Below are 26,770 nucleotides of genomic sequence, written 5' to 3'. Positions count from 1 at the left end.
CCTCTGAGAATGGTTTGCTACAAACAAATGGCTTCCAACACTTCTGCAGACTCCTTTAGGAGGAACATATTAATAGGATCAATCATTCAGGGATTAAGAGCCAGCTTTGTGGCTTGGGTTTGGTGAGTTGTAGGTTGACCTAGGACCAAGACAAAGAAATTGGGTAGTAAATCATTAGGGATTTGTTTTTCCAATGGACTGGTTGAGAGTTATGTCTTATTATAAGGAGGTGATTTAAAATACTGTTTTAAAGTGAATATCTTTGTAGTTTTTGCTGCATCCTTTTTCAGTTAAATGAGGTTTTGATTCAGTTAAATGAGATTTGATTCATACGAGTTACAATCAAGCTACTGCTCTGGGTCTCCTTTATGCTCTCATTATTTTAATTTTTAAATCAATTTTTTTAGAATCCAGTAATGCTTATACATTGTACAGTAAGTTGTACAGTGTAAAGTAACTCTTTCTTCCTATGCCTGACCCCAATTACCTGACCCCTTCAGCTGCCCAGTCCGCAAATTCAATGCCAACACCTTCTTGTAGAGATAACTCCATACCTACATAAACATCTGTGTGCGTACTATTCTTTTTCCCTCTCAGTCGCACTAACATGCTGTGATGGGTTTATTTTGGTGGCCTTCCCAGTGAACTCCACCTCCTTGTATGTAAACCCTTAATGTAATTCTCTGCTATATTGACCGAGCTTGGCCTTGTGACCAGCTTTGGCCAATGGTGGATTAATAAGTGTGATGCAGGCAGAGGTTTGGTAAGTGCTTGTTCTCTAGGAATGCGTACTATTGTGACACTCCCTCTCAGAGCCCAGAAAACCCCAATTGTGAGGTGGCCAGCCTAGCCATGGAGAGAGGCTACATGAAAGAGAACCAAGGTACCTGCCAACAGCAGCCAGCATCAACTAGCCAGCTATGTCTTGAATACACTGTCTTCTTGGAAGATAGTTCCCAGCCCCACCCAGGCCATCCGAGATGATGCTCTATGGAGCAGAGATGAGTGTTTCTTGCCAAACCTGTCCGAACTGAAAAATTGTGAGCGGTCATTGTAAGCCACTAGGTTTGATTTGTTATGTAGTCAGATAACCGAAACACTAGATTTTAAGGGTGAAGAACTCCCCTGACAACCCAGGAGACATAAGAGATGCAGGTTTGATCCCTGGGTGGGGAAGATTCCCCTGGAGGAGGGCATGGCAACCCACTCCAGTATTCTTGCCTGGAGAATCCCATGGACAGAAGAGCCTGTTGGGCTATAGTCCATGGCGTTGCAGAGGGTCCAACACTGAAGAGACTTAGCTAAAAATATTAAAAAAAAAAACCAATTCCTTGTAATTATTAATCCCAAACTAGTTTATGATTTCCTCTGTGGATATACAAATAAACATTCATAATCTATTTCAAAAGATTTAAATTTTCATCTTGTTAAGCTGCTCAAAAGCTGAAGTTGAAAAGATCTGCATTTTATACACAGGGACAGAGAAGATCAGTTCAGTTGAAAAGATCTGCATTTTATACACAGGGACAGAGAAGATCAGTTCACATAACGGAGTTTCAGCTGAAGATGAGCAGGGTTATATAGGTGCCTAATGACATATACTTTTTTTTATAATCAAGTACCATATATAAAGTCCTGTGCCCAAATGTCTGAAGCAGGTAATAGTACTGATATAAAAACTATATCTAATTAAGAGAGTGGTGAGGCTGGAATCTTACGAAGAGGAAATTTCTAAATCCACAACATCATGAGAAGATATCAGGAAATTACACTTGAGCCATGATAAAATAAAAAAATGAGTCCCTTTAGTTTGGTGGAGCATGTGTCACTTTGAGTAATAACTACAGTGGTCCGTGTGGGGCAGGGACTCTGTGGAGGCAGCTCCGAGAAGTGCCTTGTTCAGCCTGACTTCCTGTTCTTCCAGCTGTCCCCGTCCCGCTTCCCTTGGTCCTCTGGGCACCGCTGAGCTCAAGGAGCATCCTTCCTGACCCTTGGTCACAGGCACCGTGGTCTGACCCCACGGGCTGGGAGGTCTGTACTCGGAACATGTGCCTGGTGGTCGTTAAATCTAACCCCTGCTAAAAGCATGAGACGGACACACCTAGAAAGAGAGGCAGAATTAGGGTGTTGGCTATCTTGTGTATTTGCATTCCAGCAGGACCTCCGAAATTTGAGCTAAAATGACCAAGTCCAGTGGGGAGGTTTCAGGTGTCGACTGGAGTCAGGAAGGTCTCGAGGGACTTGTACCCTTCTTCTGTGCTCTCTGTCTCTGTCCAGACTGGCCATGCCTGTCCTGTGTCTGTCAGTCCCATCTTGGTCTCCTTTCCTGCGGAAACCTTTACTCCATCCGTGGTAGAAAAACATCTCACCATGGTGGGCTTTTGACTTCTGGGTTCAGAATCACAGAAAGTCAGAGCTGGAAGGAACCCCTCTGAATCCTTTCATTTGATGTCTGTTATTGTCATTATTTAGAAGCTTAGTCATGTCCCGACTCTTCTGCGGCCCCATGGACTGTAGCCCACCAGGCTCCCCTGTCCCTGGGATTCTCCAGGCAAGAATACTGGAGTGGGTTGCCATTTCCTTCTCCAGGGGATCTTCCCGACCCAGGGGTTGAACCTGCATCTCCTGCATTGCAGGTGGACTCTTTACTACTGAGCCACCAGGGAAGCCCATTCATTTGATGAGTAGTATCTTTTGATGTTCTTGTCCTCTTGGGATGTTTGGACACCAGCTGTATTGTTTTCCATTTTCTCAGGGCCCGGACAAGCTGGGAGATTTTAGAGAAAGTTTCATTTGAAGGATAAAAAATGTTCCTTCTCTTCCTTTTAGATCCTGTCTAAGCTTTCCCAGCCAGCGATGAAGCAGAGCTTTGCCTTCGACAACAATGGCTATGAGGATGACCTGGATGGTGTGCCCCACTCCCAGACGGCCACCGGCACCATCAGCATCGTGGGCATGACCTGCCAGTCGTGTGTCAAGTCCATCGAGGGCAGGGTCTCCAGTTTGAAAGGCGTTGTGAGCATTAAGGCTTCCCTGGAGCAGGGCAGCGCTGAGGTGAGGTACGTGCCCTCGGTGGTAAGCCTGATGCAGATTTGCCGTCAGATTGAAGACATGGGCTTCCAGGCCAGCATGGCTGAGGGAAAGGCCACCTCCTGGCCCTCCAGGGTCTCGCCTGCCTCTGAGGCTGTGGTCAAGCTTCGGGTGGAGGGCATGACCTGCCAGTCCTGTGTCAGCTCCATAGAAGGCAAGATCGGGAAACTGCAGGGCGTCGTGAGGGTCCGCGTCTCGCTCAGCAACCAGGAGGCAGTCATCACTTACCAGCCTTACCTTATCCAACCCCAAGACCTCAGGGACCACATAACCGACATGGGGTTTGAAGCCGTCATCAAGAACAAGGTGGCCCCCGTGAGCCTGGGACCCATAGATGTCAGGCGGCTCCAGAGCACCCTCCCAGCAGCCCCTCTGGCTCCCGTTAATCAGAATGACAATAACTCTGAGACCCCAGGGGGCCAGGGGGTCCTCCTGCAGCTGAGAGTGGATGGAATGCACTGTAAATCTTGTGTCCTGAACATCGAAGACAATATTGGCCGGCTCCCTGGGGTTCAGAGTATTCATGTGTCCCTGGAGAGCAGCACTGCCCGAGTCCAGTACGACCCTTCTCTCGTCTCCCCAGAGGCCCTGCGGAGGGCCATCGAGGCCCTGCCTCCTGGGAACTTTAAAGTCTCTCTTCCCAATGGGGTGGAAGGGAGTGGGTCAGACCCCAGGAGCCCCCCGGCACCCAGCACCCCCTGTACTGTGATGCTGGCCATCGCCGGCATGACCTGCAAGTCCTGCGTCCAGTCCATCGAAGGCCTGATCTCCCAGAGGGCGGGCGTGCACCAGATCTCAGTCTTTTTGGCCGAAGGGACTGCAGTGGTTCTCTACGATCCATCTCGAACTCACCCAGAAGAACTGCGAGCCGCAGTGGAGGACATGGGATTCGAGGCCTCCATCCTGGCTGGTACGTGGTGATGCGCGTGAGGGCTCCCTGGGGGCATCTCCTTTCTCTCTCATCTTACGATGCAGTGCCCGCACGGTTGGACAGGTGAGCCACGCTCCCTGCCTCCCGGGTCCACTGAGCTGACAATTCTGTAACTTAACCCGGTGGGCCAGTTGTCAGGATCAAGGAGCTAGAATTCCCGGGTGTTTCTGTGTTGCCTCTCAGGTCGCTGGGACTCAGTGCTGAGTTCCTCGGATTTTTGGCTTCTTTACTGAAGAGAACACTGATCCTGTGTTGTTTGTAAAAAGCATACTGTGGGGACACCTGGCCCTCCTCTCTCTAAAGGAGCCATCCTCGTTTACTCGGAGATTTCTCTGCTGAACAAAACAGAATAATAAAGACAACAGCACCTTGGTCTCAGCCCCTGGAGCCCATTCTGTTGAAAGTGGGAATAAAGGAAAGGGCGGGACGATGGTTCCTTTCCCCTGCCACCAGCCACGGCTATGAGAGGAGGGACAAGACAGCCTTCACAAAGTGAGGTGCCCACAGGCCTTGCCACCGCGTCAGGAGATGGTTTCCTGGGTGGTGGCCATCCCCAAGCCCCCTCGCATTGACCTGCCAGCCACTCGCTGCTGTCCCCTCCACTTCCCTTGCACGGGAGCCCTGCACGATGTCCTGGCACCTGCCGTGTTTCTGCCCCTCGCCAGGCCTGTGTGAGCTGCGGGCCGCTGGGCAGTGGGGCGTAGCCCCCCGGAGAGCTCGTGTGGTAGCGAGAAGGAGAAACCATGCTGGGCTGCAGGGGTGGGCCTGGTGAGGTGGGGGGCTCGGTGGTGGTAGGAAGGCTCCTCTCCAGGGGGAGGGTGGGAGTGAGCCATGGGAGATGGCACAAACCCGGCCACAGCACCCCCCCTCATGGCTCACTCCCACTCACCCCCCGAGAGGAGCCCTTCCTAGACGGCGGGGCGGGTGGGCTGCTCGGGGGGCTCCGATCCCTGAACACACACCCCTGATGGGAGCAGGTGAGTCATGAGGAGGGACTAGGCCCCACCCTGTGCTTTGTCTTTGTACCAAGTTTCAGGAAGGAGTTTTTGTTTTTAAACAAAAGTCAGTAAGGAAAAGAGTAGGACAGTAAATCCTGTACTCAGAAGGTGAGACATGCAGTGTGGAGTGGCCGTCTGCTCTGTTTGCATGAGGCTTAAAGTCTTTCAACAGTGGAATCAAGTTCGTAGCAGTAAAAAGAAATTTGCCTTGAACTATATAACCCAGAATAATTGAACTCGACAAAAAGTAAACCTGGGGAGAAAAGAGGGCTTTTGATTGGCCAGAATTATGAGAATTATGTTTAGCCCAAGAGGTACTTAGGGTGCCAGATTTGGCAAATAAAAATCTGAGACACCTAGTTTGCATTTGAATTTCAGATAAACAATGAAGAATGTTTTAGAATTGGTATGTCCCATGCGGTATTTGAGACATACTAAAAAAAAAACCCTTGTTTATCTGAAATTCAGTTTTATCTGGGCGTCCTGTATTTCACCTGTCAGACTTAATGTAGGATAAACTGTAAGTGTGCTGGTGACTGTCTTTTATAACCACTTAAATGCTAAAAAGGCATTATTTGTATTTTTTTCGGTCACTCTTAAATTGACCAGGGGTTCCTTGAGGGCAGTCGTCCAACCACATGATTTGTTTCTCCTTGCACAGACTCATTTCCTTGTGATAAATATCTGAAAGCATAGTTGCTGGGTCACAGGATATCAGCCTTATTTCATTCCATCACAAATATTTATTGCGCCACTACTAAGTACCAAACAGTTAGAGGTACCATTTTTGATAATGCTGTTAAGTAGATTTCCAGAAAGCCAAGTCAATGTATATGCGCACTCAGGGTTGGCAGAAAAGACCTAGTAGCGCAGGCTGGCTTGAGTTTTTGTTCATTTATTTTAACTTTCTTTAGCAGTGTCCAGAAGCTCAGAATTTAGTTGAGTTAGACCTCTGTGTTGGAGAATAGCACGAATGTTAGTGAAACTTGACCACAGTATTTGAATAGAAAGGCAAGTGAATCCACACAGTGGTGACGGATAGGGGCAGGAGGGTTTGGTGGATTAGGAGTAGGAGGTTGAATGTTAAGAGCCTGAAGTCCAAAGGTGGAGTCATTTTGAAGGACAAGGCCCAGGAGAGCAGAGCTGTGCCAGGTGAGGTGATGGTCTTTGCATCCAGAAGGTGGAGGGCCTCTAAGGCCGGAGCACTGGAGGGTCTTCACTGAAGGTGCTGAAAGTGTCCATCAACTGCACTCCAAGTGAGTGGAAGTAGTTTTAGCACTTTGCAGAAAATGAGCTGCTATTGTAGCGGCTGTGGACTTTGAAGTAGTGAGAGTTCATCATCAAATGATGTCCTTCTTTCTACATACTCTTCAAGGGCATTTTGTGTCATCGCATAAGTGTGACTTTCCAGAAAATGAGCTTTTATCATAGCAGCTCTGGACTTTGAAGTAGTGAGAGTTCATCGTCAAATGATGTCCTTCTTTCTACATACTCTTCATGGGTATTTTGTGTCATTGCGAAAGTGTGACTTTTCAGAATGATGAAATCGCTCTGTATCTTGATCTGCTGGATGCTTAGTTATATCTGTCTATACATGTGTGGTGGGCAAATGTCTGCTCCCTGATCCCTGGAACTCAGCGGAGAAAGGATGGCCTTTTCAGTATTGGAGCCGGATGACTGGAAATCCAAGCGGAAAGAAATTACCATTGACCATCACCTCAGATCTACACAGGAGTTAACGTGAAGCATGTCAGTGACCTGAATGTAGACCTTCATGTAAGATAACAGAGCTCAGTGAAGAAACCAGAGCTAGAAGAAAACATGGTGAATATCTTCAGTGTTGAGGTAGACATGTCCATTAACTGAGGAAAGAAGTTGGTTTAGTTGACTGTACATTGGACTTCATTCACATCAAGGGCTTCTTTTATTAAGAGACACCATTAGATGAGGGTGACAAAACAAACCGCAGGCTGGGAGCCCACGTTCACAGTGGGTACAGCTGACCAAGGGCTCCTGCCCGGAAGGTATGGGGACGCAGACAAGTGAGGGAAGGGCCAGCAGCTCAGTTAGGGTGTTTGGGGCAGTTTGATTCTCGGAGGGGAGGGAGTGGACCTCTGTTAACCAGGATGCTCTAGTGGTTAAAAGACAGTCCAGATGTGTAAGCTCGATCCCCTGATTTCTGAGGGGTTTGGGGCAAAGTATTTAATTTCTTATAGCTTGTTTCTTCATCTGTAAAATAGAATCAGTAGCAGTATTTGCCACAGGGCTATGTTAACAGTTAAAGGAGGCCATATGTGTGCTTAACAGGGTGGGGTGCCTGGTGAGTTCTTATCACTGCTGTTATTGTCATCATCCATTAGAGCATTCGTCTACCCAGAACATTCCATCCTTGCAGTATTGGTGTGTTTTCCTACGTGTGGAATTGTGTCTCCGTCTGCCTGTGGAGAGAGAGATTCAGTGATGAAAACTCCGGTTCTCCCCCCAACCCCGCCCATATCTTCTCCATGAACTTTGACCTGAATATTGTTAGGCTTGACCCTCCTGTTCCAGAAAAATATTATTCATTCTTCCAGTTTGAATGGTTCCTAATTTGAATGATTTCTGACCTTCTGTCCTAGAAAACTGTTCCAGCAACCTCGTTGGGAACCACAGCGCTGGGAGTGCCGTGGGGCACGTGGCGGCTGGCGCACCTATGCCCGTGCAGGGGGGGGCTCCCCAGCCAGGGGGGCTCCATACTAACCACGTCCCCCGCCAGTCGCCCAGGTCCCTGCCGGCCTCCACCACGGCAGCCCCAAAGAAGTGCTTCCTGCAGATCTCAGGCATGACCTGTGCATCCTGTGTGTCCAACATAGAGAGGAGCCTGCAGAAGGAACCTGGTAAGCGGCCCCCACTGCTCCGCGCCTGGAGTGCTGCTGTCAGGCGGTCGTGCAGACTGTCAGGCGTCACAGTTAGCAACGTGGGGCGGTGTGTGCGCCCTTTGGCATCTCTACTGACCACGTTTATCAGGAGCCCTGATAATCTGGTGGGCCTTCCCTGGTGGCTCAGTGGTAAATAGCCCACTTGCCAATGCAGGAGACGTGGGTTCGAACCCTGGGTTGGGAAGATTCCCCTGGAGAAGGGAATGGCTACCCACTCCAGGATTCTTGCCTGGAGAATCCCACAGACAGAGAAGCCTGGTGGGCTACAGTCCATGGGGTCACAAAGAGTCGGACATGACTTAGCACACACTTGATAATCTGGTGGCATGTTCACTGTATGTTAGAGGATAGATGTTTCTCTAATGTTCTGGAGCAGTTGGCATTCTGTCCTTTAACGAGTTTTTAGTTTGAGATAAAATGGATCTCCAAGTGAGTTAGCCACGGGGAATCCGGTTTAGAGGTCAAGGTACAGTCATGAGTTGCCTCCCCACCTAGCTTGTCTTGGTAGCAGTCTGTGGTTTTCCCTTCCAAAGCCTCTTACTGCCAAATACATCATCAATAGCCTGTATTTTGTGGAGAAGTTCCAGTTTTAAGTATTCTGCCCTGTTGTCCCCATAAATCATAAAGAGTTGTAAAAACGCCAAAGTTTTGTCCTCTAAACAACATCGGCCATCTGGTTTCTTAAGCCTGAAAGTGGAATGAAAATCCTGTCCCAATTTTGTGTTTGGAGAATGTCTGAACCATGACTCTGCTGGCCTCCGGGGTCACCTTCTGTCTTCCTGCGGCTCCTTGTGACCTCCTGCTCACCAAGCCTACGGTTTCCTGAAGCTCTAGAGGATGGTTCTCAAACTGAGGTGTTCCTGGCGCTCCCCTGTCACCCTTGAGCGGGTCGCTCGGAAGTTACCCTGTGATTCACAGGCCCATGTTTCTCTTCCTCACCTGAATCTATCATTTTATCCCTTATGACATTCTTTCTAAAGCACATCATTCCTTTCATTTACTTGAATGAGGTTTTTCCCCCCCTTAAACAATTTTGTTTCAAATGAAATTACATAGTATTTTATTTTTTGTTTATTTTTTTCACTTGGCGGAAGACAGGACCTCCCTTCCTTAAACTATTAATGAGCAATAGCCGTAGCAAGGTAGTCCGTGGGATTTCTTTTACATTCCTGAAAGCAATTGAAAACGGAAAAGGAGTAAGGAAAACCACTTTTGAAAATTATGTTTTTCTCCTGTGTATGAAAGTGGAGGAAAAAATTACCTCCTTGGTGTAACAGTAATTGCCAGCTGCAGACTCCGTCCCCTGCTTTGAGGTGTACATCCTCACCAGTGTCTCCTAGGACCTGACTCAAAGCTGCCCCTGCCGGGGTGGCAGTATAGCCCAACCTGGGAGTGGGGTGACCCCCCAGAGCGAACCCTAGACCCACTGAGCCAGAGTCTGTGCTTTCACCAGGTCCTCGGGTGATTCGTATGCCCAGTAACATGTGAGGAGCGTGGTTCTAGAAAGGTGGCTCTCACGCTTGGCTGTCCATTAGAACCCCCAGGAGAACCTTAACCTGCCTGCAATGCAGGAGACGTAATGAGACTCAGGTGTGATCCCTGGGTGGGAAAGACCCCCTGGACGAGGGCCTGGCAACCCACTCCAGTATTCTTGCCTGGAGAGTCCCATGGATAGAGGAGCCTGGCAGGCTACAGTCCATGGGGTCGCAAAGAGTCAGACACGACTGAGTGCCTAACATGAAGGGCCAGGTACGGTGACCGTTAGCGCTCCTCCCCAGGTGATCCTCACGCCCAGCCAAGTGTGAGCACCACTCTTCTAGAAACTTCTGGGGGCAGAGGTCTTCCTCTGCTGGCTTGTGTTGAGCTCATCGTCTCCCAGAGGCCTGGCCCGGAGGGTTCCAGCTGTGCCCCGCTGGTTGCAGGGATCCTGTCCGTGCTGGTTGCCCTGATGGCGGGAAAGGCAGAGGTGAAGTACAACCCAGAAGTCATCCAGCCCCTGGAGATAGCAAAGCTTGTCCAGGACCTGGGCTTTGAGGCAGCAGTGATGGAAGACTACACGGGCTCGTATGGCGACCTCGAGCTGATGGTAAGCACGGCGGCTGGGCTGGAGCAGAGGGACTGGGCAGCGCAGGCCCAAGACGGCCTTCGGAGGCCTTCTGACCGCAGCCCGGGCTGTGAACAGGACGCTCGCATATCTTGCTTATATCCTGTCGTTGTTGGGTTCTCCTTTGAAGCCAGTAACTAGGACCTGTTCATTTTGTGAAGGAGTGTCCTCTGTGTCAGAGAGTCATAGGGATGCATCCAGGGTTTTAGGAGGGGAGGAGGCAGTGGTGGGGGAGGAAGAGGGATTAGAGACAGCGGCTGTCCTGAGCTTGGTGTTTCAAGGGAGTCAAATCTGAACACGTCCCATGAGGCCGGGAGGGAAGCTGGGAGGCCAGAGGGGTGTCCAGGCCATGGGATGTGAGGCAGCCAGCAGCCATCCCAGGGGGAGAGGGCTCAGTTGTAGGCACAGAATGGATCTAGAAGGTGTCTGGTGACTAGATTGTCCGCAGGCGCTCGGTCCGGGGTGAGCGCCGGGGTGGTTGCTGTTCCCAGCGCTGCTGGAAGGCGCGGGACGGGGTGGTTTCCTGTCTGCCCACTGTCACCAGCTGTATTCGTCAACAAATCATCAACGACAACAGATGGGTCTAGTATTTCACATATAGTATGTTCACAAGCACTTCTGTGCAAAGCTTCTTTTGTACAAATAAAGGGAGACTTAGAAGGAATCCATAAGCGTTGAGTAATGCTGTTTACCAAAGTGACTGCGTCTTTCTTCTTTGCTGTGTTTAGTCCCTGCTGTTAGTGGTGAGTAAATGTTTGAAGAACGAGTGCTGAGGACACGAGTGGCACATTGAGCTGCTGATAAGTGGTGTTCATTGTATGGCAAACCCTCCGCTCTGGCTGGGCCTCGGTGTGTGCGGAGGGGCCCAGTACAGCACTCGCTGGGTCACAGCCGGAATCAGCCCTGGTGACAGGAGCAGGGCCCCTCTGAAAACCTCCAGGTCCAGAGGTGCTTGTCTCTACACAGACTACGGTGTGGGAAATCTAGAACAAGACTGTCATTTGTGGGGGCTTCCCTGGTGGTCCAGTGGTTAAGACTCCAAGCGTCCAATGCAGGTGGTGTGGGTTCCATCCCTGGGTGGGGAACTAAGATCCCACATGCTGTGTGGTGTGGCCAAAAAAAAAAAGGCAGTGGGGAAGATGAAAACATTCTTTGGAACAATGTTTTGTTCTTTTTTAATTGCCGTGTTATTTTTTAAGACACTAAGTGGTATCGATACTTGTATTGTCATCACGTGCTCAGGTATTTTATGTCTGTATTTAATTTGTTTTCTGGGAAGTGCTGACCACTGGAACTCAGAAGAAGTGAAGAACTGAAATCGCTTAGTCGTGTCCGACTCTTTGCGATTCCCTGGACTGTAGCCTACCAGGCTCCTCCGTCCATGGGATTTTCCAGGCAAGAATACTGAAGTGGGTTGCCATTTCCTTCTCCAGGGGATCTTTCCAACCCAGGGATCGAACCCGGGTCTCCTGCATTGTAGGCAGATGCTTTTACCATCTGAGCCACCAGGGAAGTGATACTCAGAAGAGTTAGTCATCTGGCTCACTTGATGCAGATGACAGATAGCTGACTCACTTGGAATTCCTTTCTCACACTGGTGCACACAGCCTGGGGTGGCAGAAATGGATAACCAGGACAGGGCTGTGAAAGTCCACTGTTACCAGAGCTGGGAGTCAGGCCTCAGTCCTTGCATCTACTTAGTGATTGGTCTCCTGTACCTGAGGTAGGGAGGAACCACTAGTTATATTCCCTGAAGGGGAATATATTCCCTCTGGGGAATGTCTGGGGTTAAAATGTTGCGCTGGGGGTTTGGAGGCTTGCACGTTGGGAAGGAGGACAGAGTTCTTGTGGTTGCCTGTTCATCAGCTCCCTGTATGCCTTTGATGGAGTCCTCTGGATCCTGGGTCAGTGGGATCTTTGTCATCCTTTGCTGCAGATCACGGGGATGACCTGTGCCTCCTGTGTTCACAACATAGAGTCCAAACTCAGGAAGACAGACGGCATCACCTACGCCTCTGTGGCTCTCGCCACCAGCAAGGCCCACGTGAAGTTTGATCCTGAAATTATTGGTCCGAGGGATATTGTCAAACTTATCGAGGTGAGTCATTCGTCCAAAAAATTTTGCACCCACCTTTTTAAAAACAGTGATTTATAATCATCATAGAAAAATGAGCAAAATATGGCTAATTAAAAAAAAGAGAGAAGATCAGCTAGTATAATATATTGATAAAATCCTTCAGATTTTCCCATGGAAATAGGTGACTTATTTTAAAATAAACTACGAGGGTTTAGTAAATATCAGATAATCTGAGATTGAAAATCAGTGAAGTGGGCTTCCCAGGTGACTCATTGGCAAAGAACCCACCTGCTAATGCAGGAGTTGCAAGAGATGTGTGTTTGATCCCTGGGTGGGGAAGATCCCCTAGAGAAGGAAAAGGCAGCTCACTCCAGTATTCTTGCCTGGGAAATCCCATGGACAGAGGAGCCTGGTGGGCTACAGTCCATGGGGTCTCAAAAGAGTGGTACACTACTTAACAACTAAACAACAAGAAAAAGAAAAAGACATGATTGTTTTAATTTCAAGTAGTCCCTGAGAAACAGCAGCGTCACCAGGATTCCTGGTACATGGTGTTAAATCGACTAACTGTGAGAATTCCCTGGTAGTCCAGGGGTTAGGACTCTGTGCTTTCACTGAGGAGGGCCTGGCTGGGTTCAATCCCTGACTAGGAACTAAGATCCCACAAGCCATGCAACACAGCCAAAAAAAAAAAGAAAATGACTGTTAGTAATTTTTAATATTATTTACACCTGTGCCAAGTATGTGCAGATGAAATGACTGTTGGTATTGGGAAGAGTTTCCCTGCATTTGGGCCTTCTTTGCAGCAGGAGGGTTCAGTCATTTCTCCTTTGGAAAATCGCTCAACGCAGTTACATATACCTCCACCCCATTCCTTCCTCGCTTTGTCCACAGACATTCCATATCCTCTCCCAGGTCTGTGCTGTATCAGAGCGTCAGTGGTGATCTGGCTGGGCTGAGACAGTAAAAACTGAACCAGATGAACTCGTAACAACTAATGGTGAAGCTTAGCAGGGACTGTGGCTTATGAAATGAAACATTTCAGAGCAGGCTTTAAGTTGTGTTAAATTTTTCTTTGTGTGTGCGTGTGTGTAAGAGAGGTGTTGTCTGTTGTCTGGCCTAGCAGAGCTCTTTGACATGTAAATACTGTTACTGCTGTTGATATAGTGCCTTAATCTTAGAGGCAGACAACTCAGCTTCTTTATCAGATGAGGAAGAGAGATCCCCCAGAGAGGTTCAGGGACTTAGATCCCCCGCACCCAGCTAAAGGTTGCAAGACCTGGTACTCAAACCCAGATCTTCCAGCTCCAAGCTCAGTGGGCATCCAGTTTCTGCCATGCCGCAGGTCTTATGGAATGGTGATGATAAGGCACTGGTGAGGGAGAAAGTTGACAGATGCAGTAATGATGGGGAGTGTTCAGGTGGAGCTTGGAGCGTATCTCTGGTACCCTTCCTGTTTCTTTTTCTTTATTTTAAAAGATAATTTATTTGGCAGCGCTGGGTGTTAGTGGTGGCATGTGGGATCCCTTTTTTAGCTGCAGCGTGTGTAATCTTAGTTGTGGCATGTGGGATCTAGTTCCCTGAGCAGGGATTGAACCCAGGCCCTCTGCTTTGGGAGCTTGGAGTTTTAGCCACTGGACCACCAGGGAAGGTCTCCCCCACTTCCTGTTTAGAACACCCTGCTGGCCTCTACCCAGCTCACTGTAGCTCCCTCCTTGTTTTTACTTGGGGAACATTGCCAATGTCTGGCCCCCATTCCTGCATCTCTGGGGCATCATTTCCTGATGTAACTAGGCCGGCATTAGTTGTGAAGGATTTGTCTTTAGATGGCCTTACATGCTCTTCCTCCTACTGTAACTTTTAATTTTTGCATAAAATCCCAACATCAGAGTCCCCAGGGCCCCTCTTTCTATTGTGCTGACTGACAGGACATTTCCTGACAGCTTTTTCTGTGTAATTTCATAAAGGGAATCAGAAATCTAGTGATCAGATCAAATAAGGCAGAGAAGGGTGGAAGAGAGGAGTGAGGCAGCCAAAGACCTGGGTGAGATAATCCCTGAAAAAACCACAGATGCTGTTGGAGCCACGGTCTGCTCGGCAGGAGAGCCCGTGCTGAGGGGTGGGGGACCTGTGACTGGATCCAGCACTTTTGATGATGCTGTGGCTTTGGTCGGGGGTGTGACCTCTGACCTGCAGTTTCATCCTGCAGAGGTCAGTGGCCGCTGCCCAATTCCCCAGCTGATACTGGGGAGTCTTTCACTCACAAATCCTAAGCTTGTAACTTGGCATCCATCAGCTCGGGTCAGGCTCAGTCACCTCCCAGCGTCCACTATCTTTGCTGACAGAAGGATCAGGCGTCACTATGGACGGCATCTGTAGAGCAATGTGGGGACAGAAGTCATGAGTCCTCAGAGGCAGTTGTAGGTTAACCTCATTTCCAAAGATGTAAAGTGCTTTCTCCCGATGCCTGTTTTAACCAAGTGCCTTCTTTCTTGTTTCCTCCTTTTGATAACAAGGAAATTGGCTTTCGTGCCTCCCCGGCCCAGAGGATCCCCAACGCTCATCACTTGGACCACAAGGTGGAAATAAAGCAGTAGGTAGAACAGAAAGGATAAACCGTAGCCCTGCCTGTGGGGCTAGTTCTCCCGGGACCTCCCCTGCCGGATTCTGTGCTAATCGGGGTCCCTGTCACCACCCCTCTTCCCGCCGCCGCCTCCTACAGCACCTTCTGCTGAGTTAATTGCCTTTACCTCGTAATGTTAATCCTTGACAACAATACTGTCCCTCGGTACCTTCTGCTATGATAGAAACGCTATATGTCTGCATTGCCCAGTATGAAATGCAGCCACTGTGACTCAGGAGATACATTTTTAATTCCACTTCACTTTAATTTTAGTTTAAATAGCTACCTATGGCTGATGGCTAACAGATTGGATAACACTTAACGTGTGAGTTTTGAAGAAAGAACAGTAGTGGCCATAGTCTGAGGATGGTCAGCCTCTTTGGGGCTGAACTCTCAGCTTTTTCCGGGCCTTGGTTGCCTCACCTGTAGATTGGAGGTACCACTTTGGCTACGGGCAGACCAGGGCTACGCCTAAACATCCCTGGAGCATGCTTGCAGGAGATGTAGACCTTTGATGTCCCCTCGGATGGCCAGTAGGGAGCGAGCCCTGCTTCCACTGTAGCCCTTGGTGGTCTGTCCCAGACGTGGGGCAGAGGCAAGTCTCAGACCAAGTCCTCGGGAGGGGACCAGCCTGGAAGCCAGGGGGCAGGCGGAGCCTGACCTGTCCGTGTTGCTGCGTTGCTTTCCAGGTGGAAGAACTCTTTCCTGTGCAGCCTGGTGTTTGGCATCCCCGTTATGGGTTTAATGATCTATATGTTGATACCCAGCCATGAATCCCAGTCCTCGTTCCTGGACCACAACGTCATCCCAGGACTGTCCATCCTGAATCTCATCTTCTTTATCTTGTGCACCTTTGTCCAGGTGCGTATCGGGGGCTGGCAGGAGGCACACCTGCCCGGCATGCCTGCGTATGGCCAGCAGCTGCTGTCCTCTTAGCATGCTGTCAGTTGCTCCAAGTGCCTCTTCATTGCCTGTTTCCCCACCACCCAGCCCGTTGCTGATTTTTTTCTATCTTACGGCTGACACTCAGGGCCTAACACGGGGGGACGAGAAAGGACCTGGCTTCACGGGCAATTCACAGATGACCAGACACCCCCGGAACAGCAGCCCTCTCGAGGCAAGGCTTGGTGATCCAGTGTAGCACGTTTGCTTTTTTCCGCTGAATTCACGGTTAGAAGCAGCAGCTGGACCTCCCTGGAGCTCTTGCTGCTCTTCCATATCTTGTCTAGAATGACCGAGACGTGGTCCTGAGGAATCATAACTTAAAGGGCACAGCCCTCGTGTTATGTCTACCTTGGGGACCACATTCAGGAACTAGCTGTGTTTCTGGTGGGAGACGTGCCTTCCATTTATTTTGGAATATAAAATAAAACTCCTGACTTAATATTAGACTTAATACTAGAATATTAGAATTAATTCATATTAATTAGGACTGTCTGGAGGCAAGTATTTGTAGGCTGAGTTTGTTTTTTTCCAGATCTTCACCTGTATAGGAAAAACACATTTACGTGCATATGTCCGTGTGTATCTGTATTCACATACGACAGACATAGGCCTTTTTTATAGCTGAAACAGGCTTATACTAGACACACTGATCTATAACTGGCTTTTTCATTCAACCACATACTGGGTACATCTCTCACACCAGCAGTCTCTTCAGGGACCGCATAGCACTGTGCCCAGTATGAACGCACCATGATCTGTTTCACCATCTTCACCATCCACGGACTTATGCGGTCGAGTCCTCTGGGTCTTAAAGGTCTCGCATGAGCATCTACTCCTGTGGCCAGAAGTCCTCTGAGTGAGGAAGTATATTTCATACATGTCAGTTCTGGAGGGCAAAGGGATGTCTGCATCGTGGGTGAGCCCAGGGTATTTGCAGTCCCAAGAGGCCCTGTCACGACTGTCGCTCTCCCCCACCACCTTCCAGTTCCTCGGCGGCTGGTACTTCTACGTCCAGGCCTACAAATCTCTGAGACACGGGGTGGCCAACATGGACGTGCTCATCGTGCTGGCCACGAGCATCGCCTACGTCTACTCCCTCATCATCCTGGTGGTGGCCGTGGCCGAGAAGGCCGAGAGGAGCCCCGTGACCTTCTTTGACACGCCCCCCATGCTCTTCGTCTTCATTGCCCTGGGGCGGTGGCTGGAACACGTGGTGAAGGTAACTGCAGCCTCAGGTTAAAGGCAGAACTCTTCCCTCAGAAGCACAAACCTCAGCTCATCTGAGCACCGTGGTTAGAATTACTCATGCCATGCCGTCAAGGGCACGAAATGTGAAACCTACATATAATTAGGTGCCCTGGCCGCTAATCTCCAAACCAGTCGCTACTTCTAAAATCCCAGCTAATCTGGTTAATTATTAAAAGCCTTTGTTCAGGCGCCTCGTGCAGTGGAAAGAACTCTGGCTTTCGGGTCAGAGGTCTCATCGTCTCTTGGTAAATAACCGAGCGTGTGGCTTCCTGGATTAGATATCCACATTCCCACTTCAGGGTTGTGCCGTTCTTACCACCCTTGTTCCAGATGCCAGTGCGTCCTGTAAGAGAATGGAACTCGGGTCCTAAAAAAATTAGAGCAAACCTAAAAGAAAATGGTACCATTTCTTCCACCTGAAATGTAATCCGCAGGACTTGGTGGCACCGGACCCTCCCCGGGCAGTGGGTGAGACCCATCCTGAAAGCCTGCAGACGTGTGGAGGGGCTGTGTCAAGGGACAGCCTCTCCTTGCAGGGTCTTCTCTAACCCCGGCCTGGGTTTGCACAGCTCGGCTTACTGTCGCTCACACTTCATGTTCTGGTTGTCTCTTAGAGCAAAACCTCAGAAGCGCTTGCCAAACTCATGTCTCTGCAAGCCACGGAAGCCACCGTCGTGACCCTTGGTGAAGACAACATGGTCATCAGGTAACCAGCACTGTCGGAAGTCCTTGATCAATTTATGTCAGCGTGTGTGCTGCGCAGCATACACCCGTGGTGTGCAGGACGGGACACACGACCTCGCGAGGGCCGGCGCCGCCACAGCAGAAAGATCCCGCCTGTCAGTCCACTTCAGCAAGCAGAGCATTCACATGCCAAGATGAGCAAGGCTTCAAGGGGGTGTATGTGTGCTAGATGCCAAGTGAGAGGTACAGAGCAGTGTGTCTGGAACTTAGAAGGAGAAGGCTAGTGGTGGTCAAACAGAGCTCCCCAGAATGTGGTGCATGAGCTGGGTCTGCCTCGCAAGATTTGGAGGATTTAGACAGGCTAAGAGATACGCATTCAACTTGATACTGAGATAGGAGTTCAACTAGCCAAAGAATAAAAATGGGAAAAGTGTCTTTTTTTCTTTAGAAGGTTAACTGCTAAGTCACTTCAGTCATGTCTGACTCTTTGTGACACTATGGACTATAGCCCACCAGGCTCCTCTGTCAATGGGATTCTCCGGGCAAGAATACTGGAGTGGGCTGCCATGCCCTCCTCCAGGGGACATTCCCGACCTAGGGATCAAGCCAGGGATTGAACCTGTGTCTCTTACATCTCCCACATTGGTAGACAGGTTCTTTATCAGTAGCACCACCTCGGAAGCCCTATGTATAAGGTTGGCAGATATTAAAAACAATAACGATTATTGTCATTATTGCTGGGATTTATATAGCATTTACTGTTTGCCAGATGCTATACTAACATGTTTGTGTTTAACCAAAAGAGAAAAAAAAAAAAAAAAACCATTATGAGGAAGGAACTCCTAGTACTCTTATTGTACAGACGTGGACACTGAGGTTCAGGGAGGCTAAGCAATGGGCCCAGGGTCACACAGGTGTTAAGTAGTGGAATTAGGACAGAACCTACACTGTTAGTTCCAGAGCCCATGTTCTTTACAGTTACATATACTGACTCTTGGGCTCCCCAGGTGGCACAGTGGTAAAGAATCTGCTTGCCAAGGCAGGAGATGCGGGTTTGATCCCTGGGCCTGGATGATCCCCTGAAGGAGAAAATGGCAAGCAACTCCAGTATTCTTGCCAGTATTCTTGCAGAATTCCTTGGATGGAAGAGCCTGGAGGTCCATGGGGTCACCAAGAGTCGGACATGACTGAGTGACTAAGCGCATGCACACACAAATTGAATCTTAAATCATATTTCATAAAATGGGCATTTTTACAGAAAAAGGCTTCTGTATATCTTTGGTCAGCCTCATTTTAATGGTTATTTCTTGGCCTTCTTTGCATCCCAGAAACCGCTTTGGTCCCACCACTTTCCCCTTTAGCCTGTGATCTCACTTCTGACTTCAGGGAGACACAGAACTTCTTCTGCAGGTTGCCTTCAGCTCCTGTCTGGTTTCCTCATCTTGCAGTCTCTCAGGCCCCTCCAGTCTTCCTGGTTCCTCCACCAGTTCCTGAAATTGCTTTTGCCAGAGACATCAAATCACGTCCATGAACCAAATCCCACCGTTGCTGTCATTTAATGCTCACGTCAGCCTCTCGCCAGCATTTCCCCTCCTTTTCTGTCCCTTTAAAACTTTGTCTTTTTCTTTTTTTTTATTAAGCTATCGCCTACCTTCACTGAAGAATATGAATCCCAAGTGTAGGATGTGATGGATTTTACACATACTTGCGTTGATGTCCACAACGTCCACATGTTAAATGCCATGGGGTGGGTGCCCCCTCCTGTGGGCCCTTCTGCCTGCTCAACCTCTCAAGATGGGGTGTCCCAGGGCCGAGGTCTCTCTTCCAGCCACGCTCCTGGGGAAGCTCTTACCATTTCAGACTTTCGATTCTGTCTGTATTTTGACAGCTTCCCGGTTTGACCTCTAATCTCAGCTCAAATCCAGTTTCTCACTCCCTACTCTCTGACTCAATGGATATGAGTTTGTGTAAGCTCCTGGAGTTGGTGATGGACAGGGAGGCCTGGCCTGCTGCAGCCCATGGGGTCGCAAAGAGTCGGACATGACTGAGCGACTGAACTGAACTGAACTCTCTGGACTGGCCACATCTGTGTGGAAGTCAGGCGAGCATCTCTGGTTTACCACGTGAGACCACAGACCTCATCTCCTCTCCTCTTCCCCTCCTTCTGTAGCTGCTTTCTCATAGGCATCTCCATCTCATTAAACGCCTTCTCATCCACCCAGCCGCTCAACCTGAAGCTAAGAGCTCGTGCTTGCTTTTCTTAGGCGTTCAGCATATCCGCACATCTTTCTAACACCTTGTGCCCCCAAAGCTCCTGGGTCTCTCTTCGCTCCACCTTCAGCCCAGGCCATCTTTCGCTTGGGAGGCTTCCATTGCCTGACTCCTCTCTCAGCTTCTGTTGTTGCCCCTACAGCCCATTCTCATGCAGCAGCCAGAGACATGACTTGAAAATGTGAACGGGTGTCACTTTCCCACTAAAAGCCTTACGTCCAAAGCCCACACTTTGCTCTACAAGACCCAACATGGTCCGGGGTCTGTCTGCTTCACTTAAACCCCTCCAGTCCTGCCTGCAGGCTTCCTGTTTCTCAAAGGCCCCTTCCATCGGTCTTTGTGTTAGCTGCTCTTTCTCTCCTAAATTTTCTTGTCTTAGTTGCAGTACATAGGATCTAAAGTTGCAGTATGTGAACTCTTAGTTGTGGCATGTGGGATCTAGTTCCCTACCGGGGATCGAACCCAGCCCCCCTGCACTGGGAGGGTGGAGTCAGCCACTGGACCACCAGGGAGGTCCCTCTCCCTTGAGTTTTCTTTCCTTGTATGTTGGGTCCTCTTGTCATCCAGCTGAAATGTCATCTTCAGATGAAACCTGTCCCCTTCCCTCCTCCTCCCCCACTGCTGAAAACAGCCCTCCAGTCACCTTGCTGTCAGTGTAGCACTTGTTTAAGTCTTGGAACTATCTTGCTGGTCTGTTTGCTACTTGGAATTGACTTCATGAGGGTTGGGACTTGGCTGTCCTGCTCACAGCCATCTCCCCAGGGACTAGGACAGTGCCTGGCACTAAGCAGCCACACAGTATTGATTCAGTCTGTACACAGTAGATAAAGTGATGACCTCTGCTCAGAGTAAAGCCGGCGGAGTGTCCAGAACCCGACCTGGGTGACATGCCAGGGTGGCGGGCTCCCACACATGGCCCCGAGTGTAACCTGAGCGGCTTCTGTTGCAGGGAGGAGCAGGTGCCCATGGAGCTGGTGCAACGAGGTGACATCATCAAGGTGGTCCCCGGGGGCAAGTTTCCCGTGGACGGGAAAGTCCTAGAAGGCAACACCATGGCTGACGAGTCCCTCATCACAGGTGTGGACTCGGTCCCTTTGGGTGGGCGTCAGCACCCTGCCTGGGCCCTGGGGACACCGATCAGGCTCCTCACGTAATGTTGGTCTCCTCCCCACCTCTAGGAGAGGCCATGCCCGTCACCAAGAAGCCTGGAAGCATGGTAATCGCCGGGTCCATGAACGCCCATGGCTCTGTGCTCATCACCGCCACCCACGTGGGCAATGACACCACCTTGGCCCAGATTGTGAAGCTAGTGGAAGAGGCCCAGATGTCCAAGGTACTGAAGGAATTTTAAAAGCAGTATAACTTCAGCTCCCTGCTTTTAGAAATTATTCCAAGAGCCCCACGGAATCAGGCAGATTTTATGGAGTTAGAGAGATTGACTAATAACTGTAGTTGATGAGGGAGCTAGGAATCCCAGCCCTTGTCCACCCATGGCCTCTCTATTTCTTCAGAGATTGTAACTTCCCGCGATCTTGGTGTTTTATTTCCCTAGGCACCCATTCAGCAACTGGCTGACCGGTTTAGTGGATATTTTGTCCCATTTATCATCATCATTTCAACTGTGACGTTGGTGGTATGGATTGTAATCGGTTTTATCGATTTTGGTGTTGTTCAGAAATACTTTCCTGTAAGTTGAATGCTGTGGGCCGTGTGGTTGTTGTGTTTTAAATAATCAATTGCCATTAATACTGTTTTTTTCATGTCTTAGATTGACTGGGCTTTAATTCCCCATTACAACTTATTTGTTTGCTTCGCTTATTGGCAGCAAAACCTCAGCCAGGGTGGGACAGTCAGTCAGGCACTCACTCCTGCAGGGTTTTTTTATTCACTAAGACATCTTTTACTTTCTGATAATTTCAAACACCGTCGGCTCTCAGTTGTAATGCTTAAAGCATGTGCATTTTTGCACTGTTGGCCACTTTTGAGGTTATGAAGCACACATCGTAGAAGATAGGTCACATCAGTCACGATTTCAGTTATTATTTTTGATGTTAGTCACTCAGTCGTGTCTGACTCTGCAACCCCGTGGACTACAGCATGCCAGGCTTCCCTGTCCTTCACCATCTCCCAGAGGTTTCATGCAGTTTCAATAGCATGATAATATTCTTTAACCATTTTTAAGAAAAATATATTTTTGGCTGGCTGTGTCCATATAAATCTAACCTTGCAGCTTCCCGAGTAATAGCTTTCCGAGTAAAGCTAATAGCTTTTTGATAATTACTAAGCATTATATATGAAACAATGGAATATACATTTTTGAGTTTAAAAAGTGGAAGAATACTGTCTTCGGAAATACAATTTTATTGAATTTCAAGAAATTACAAAATGTTTCTGCTTCAAGGACTACCCTGGCGGTCCAGTGGTTAAGACTCAGCGCTTCCACTGCAGGGGGCATGGGTCCGACCCCTGGTCAGGGAACTGAGGTCTTGTGTGCTGCGTGATGTCACCAAAAAAAAAAAAAAAAACCCTTTTTCTGCTTTGGAAATGACTATGTACATTTGTGATTCCCAATTGGGGGTGACTTTGGTTGACAGTGTCTGAAGATGTTTTTGGTTGTCATGACTAAGGAAGGGGGCTACTGGCATTTAATAAATAGAGGCCAGGACTGCAAGGAAGAGGCCAGGAACAGCCAACAGTGCACAGGACAAGCCCCCACAGTGAAGAATTATCTGGCCCCAAATGTCAGTAGTGCTGAGCTTGAGAAGCCTTGATAGACAGAAAAAGCTGATGGCCCACTGGGAGTAGCATTTGATAACTGCCCAGTGAGCAGAACAACACTTTCCCTTATTTTTTAAAATATCTCAGACTTAGCCCAGTCTAATATATATTTTGCCTTAGAGCCATAAAATAAGAACCTGTAAATACAGAATGAATATTTTAAAAAAAATTTTTATCTATAGAGGCATATCATATATTCTTGGGTGCACATCATTCACTTAGACGTCATTTCGTCCCTCACATTTCCTTGCTTAAAATGAAAGATGTCCAAGTTAGATACTTTCCGACATCTAAGGAGATTTCTGTGCTTATAAGAGAAGCCTCTGACTGTATTCCTAGAACTTCTTACCAGTGATTATTATGGCACATGACTGGCAGAAATTCTGGCTTTTGTGGGAGAGCATCTCGTTGGCACATGGCTGTGGGAAACTCAGTCCTGAACAAGTTGGAATGGGTGGCTTCCTGCTGATCCCTGCCTTTCTGTCTTAACTTTCGCTTCTTTTGTTTTTATTTGCGATATCAGGGAGGATGCTGGCACCGGAGGTACTATATGTTCCTTTAAGACATTATTGTTACTCTGCTCTGTGAAAATCATTTGTAGGGACAGGGTTCATGTTCCCTTCCAGAAGTGCACCCCACCTCCCTCAGAATGCCAGGTGTGATTTTGACAAGAATCCCTGGCTTTAAAAAAGCACCCATCTTTACCTCCCAAACATCACATGATGGGTTAAACAGCATGCCCTTCTACCTAAATCAAACTGTTTCTGTGAAAATTGAATGATCTTTACTAATGTATCTTATTTTAGAATCAAACCTTTCAAAGACTAGATCGAAGCTGAAGAGATGGTGGTCTGTATTCTCTATTTAAAAAATACACATTTGACTGTAATTAAGTGACTATAGCATCTCTCCGTTGTTCACCCCTGCCACTAGCCATTTTGAAAGATAAACTGAGATCACTCAAGATGTTAGATTGCAGATAATCATACCGATGTGTGTCACCAGGTAACTGGGAAGGAGACCTGTATTTTTTTTTTTGGTTTGGGATTTATGAAGGAAACAGTGGTGAAAAATAGAAGAAAATAAAGATGGCTCCAAACCCCTATACTTTGGTGAACATCTTTGCAGGATTGTTGAAGGGCTATGTAGAGATATAGGCAGATAATTTTGCACTAATTAAATAACACATACCATTTTGTGCTTGTTTTTTTAAGTCAGCAATGTTACTGATATCTTTCCATGTCAAAAACTATATGTGTACATCATCATTTTAACATCCACATAATACTCCATTATGCACCCTGTACCTACAATTTAATCAATCCCCTATTGATTGTTCCCAGTTTTTTGCCTTTATGAAAAAACACTATGAGAAATATCCTCATATCTGTTCCCACGTGTTTATTACCTTAGAGTCAATTCCATGGAAATCTATAATGTTTTAAAGCTTTCATAATAATAATAATAAAATAATGATAATATAATTGTTATAATTTCTCAGAAGCTTCTCTTCCTATGGCAGATGTGGCCTTATGTACATTTATATTTACATGTATTTATATGTGGTGTTGGTTTAGTCACTAAGTCATGTCCGACTCTTGTGGCCCCATGGACTGTATATTATCTCATTTAATCCTTACAAAAACCTGGAAGATGGGCATTATCATCTCCATTTTGTATGTGAGGAAGCTGAGACACATCGTCAGGGCCGTGACATGGACCTGCATGGTCTAATTCTAGAGTCTGTGTTCTTCCCCTGTTGGGGATTTTTGTGTAATTCTCTCCTCTCATAATGCCTTTCCCTGAAGGCCCAGTTGGAAAGGTGGGATGTGGAGCAGTAACGTGACCCATGCGATAGGACGTGTCCTGAGCCCAGCACCATCCAGCCATCTAAGAACTCCCAACTGCACTGGGATGCGCTTTTTTATTTTTTTAATGAATTTTATTGGAAGATAGTTGATTTACAGTATTGTGCTGGCTTCTACTGAACAGCAAAGTGAATCAGTTATACATACACACACATATTCCACTCTTAGATACTGTTCCCATAGAGGTCATTACAGAGTGAGATGCTCTTTTGTGATCAGAGTTCTGTGTGATGCCTCCCGACTCTCACCCTGCCTCCGTCTCTTCCCTCTCGTCAGGCCCCCAGCAAGGGGATCTCCCAGGCAGAGGTGGTCCTGCGGTTCGCCTTCCAGACGTCCATCACGGTGCTCTGCATCGCCTGCCCCTGCTCTCTGGGCCTGGCCACGCCCACGGCCGTCATGGTGGGCACCGGCGTGGCTGCCCAGAACGGCATCCTCATCAAGGGAGGCAAGCCCCTGGAGATGGCCCACAAGGTCGGCTCCCCCCTGCTCCCTTCAGAGTCTCGGGTGGGGTGATTTTGTAGCTGTCCACTGTGCAATTTTTTTTTTTTAATTAGTCCTAGTGAAAACCGTCCTTGTTTAAATTTTGTATTCAAATTTGAATTTGAAAATGAGAAAAACCTGAAAGAGGGCTCGTTGCTGCTACTGCTGCTGCTGCTGAGTCGCTTCAGTCGTGTCCGACTCTGTGCGACCCCATAGACGGCAGCCCACCAGGCTCCCCTGTCCCTGGAATTCTCCAGGCAAGAACACTGGAGTAGGTTGCCATTTCCTTCTCCAATGCATGAAAGTGAAAGTGAAGTTGCTCAGTCGTGTCCAACTCTTAGCGACCCCATGGACTATAGCCTTACCAGGCTTCTCCATCCATGGGATTTTCCAGGCAAGAGTACTGGAGTGGGTTGCTATTGCCTTCTCCCGAGGGCTCGTTAAGCCCTGCTAATTAAGTAAAACAGAAGCCATGACTCACTGGGGATGATGTAGGGACTGCAGCAGCTCACGGTTAAAGGACTGAATGCTGTATAAATAATCTCAGCGACAGCACGGAGGCGGGTGCTGGTTCTGTCCATTTTACAGGTGAGGGAAGTGCAGCGGGGGCCCGGGGGCCTTGCCAGGGGGCCTGCAGCTCAGACCTGCAGAGCCAGGCGGTCGGGCTCCAGGAAGGGTCCCGGGACCTGGGGGTGGAGAAGCGGGCAGCAGTGTCTATGAAGAATCTCCCTTCAGCCGGCAACCCCAGCCTTCCATCCTCCCTTTATTTCTTCGCTGTCTGTTGGGTGTTTGCTGTGTGTGGGTCCCATGCCGGGCCCCAGCTCTCAAGGACTTTACAGTCTAGTGAGACAGACAGACCCGGGGCAGGTAAACTGCAGGTGCCGTGTAGAGCGTGAACTGCCATGAGGACTCTATGAGGGGCCTGACCGTAGACTTGTGTGTGTTGGATGGGACGGGGGTTGACGCAGGTGGTCAGGGAAGGTCTGAGACCTGCCAGTTGACAGCACTTGAATGGTGTCCGGCCGTGGGACCAGCATATGGAAGGGGGGCAGGAGATCACAATGCCCGGTCCCAGACTCCGGAGGATGGGAGACCGTGACTGTTTCCCCATCATTGTGTCCCCAGCATCTTGCCCAGAGCCTGACACGTGGCGATCACCCCACAGTTATTTTCTGAATAAATAAATGAGGACAATCATGGAGTGAGAGACTGACACGAGATAAAGCTATTGAGGGAGGAAGCAGGTGGAGAGAGGGGCCTTGAAGAGCCTTGCAGGTTTATTTAGTCCAGGATCCACAGCTTAACCAAAAAACAGGGTGAAGCGGGGTCTAGCACCTGCATGATCGCAGGCTGGGAAGATCCTCCTGGCGGCCTAGTGGGGGCTGGAATAAAAGCCGGCCAGAATGGTTGAGGGAAGACCCATTAATGGTGTTGAAGTCAGAAACAAGAAGGGGATTCTGTTGTTTGCTAAATGGGGGACAGCCGAGCCTGCAGGACATAGTCTGAGCAGAGCAAGGGCCGACCTTGTCCAGGGCCCGGGGATGGTGGACTTGGGCCATCTGAGCGCAGTAGCCAAGAATGGCCAAGCCCAGACCCGTAGAGACCAGCGCAAGGCTGCTGCTGACCGAGGGGCACGGGCCCTCAGGCTGGCTCCATGGTTACTTGTAATTATGGCCAGGAACACTCCCTTCCTTTCTTGAACGTGGAGCTGGAGAATGCTGTTCTCCATAGGCTTTTGTACTGACGCAGGCCAGA

At 48.8% G+C, this 26,770-nt stretch overlaps 1 protein-coding gene across 5 annotated transcripts in view; it reads left to right on the top strand.

Annotated features, from left to right (window-relative positions):
* ATP7B (ATPase copper transporting beta) overlaps positions 1–26,770 on the top strand; it is a 78,975-nt gene that overhangs the window by 40,130 nt on the left and 12,075 nt on the right. For 4 of the 5 annotated variants that reach the window (XM_043477689.1, XM_043477688.1, XM_043477685.1 and 1 more), the window contains 12 exons: positions 2,830–4,000; positions 7,638–7,895; positions 9,860–10,023; positions 11,978–12,139; positions 14,635–14,711; positions 15,431–15,602; positions 16,672–16,905; positions 17,549–17,640; positions 20,839–20,966; positions 21,068–21,222; positions 21,442–21,576; positions 24,812–25,006. In XM_043477689.1, coding sequence (XP_043333624.1) covers positions 2,830–4,000; positions 7,638–7,895; positions 9,860–10,023; positions 11,978–12,139; positions 14,635–14,711; positions 15,431–15,602; positions 16,672–16,905; positions 17,549–17,640; positions 20,839–20,966; positions 21,068–21,222; positions 21,442–21,576; positions 24,812–25,006 — 2,943 coding nt within the window. The remainder of the gene's footprint in view (positions 1–2,829; positions 4,001–7,637; positions 7,896–9,859; positions 10,024–11,977; positions 12,140–14,634; positions 14,712–15,430; positions 15,603–16,671; positions 16,906–17,548; positions 17,641–20,838; positions 20,967–21,067; positions 21,223–21,441; positions 21,577–24,811; positions 25,007–26,770) is intronic. The other variant, XM_043477687.1, reaches the window with a different exon arrangement.

Source organism: Cervus canadensis, chromosome 9 (genome assembly GCF_019320065.1).
Source record: "Cervus canadensis isolate Bull #8, Minnesota chromosome 9, ASM1932006v1, whole genome shotgun sequence".
NCBI lineage: Eukaryota > Metazoa > Chordata > Mammalia > Artiodactyla > Cervidae > Cervus > Cervus canadensis.
The sequence above is the reverse complement of the archived record's forward strand: the minus strand, read 5'-3'. Positions and strand labels throughout refer to the sequence as shown.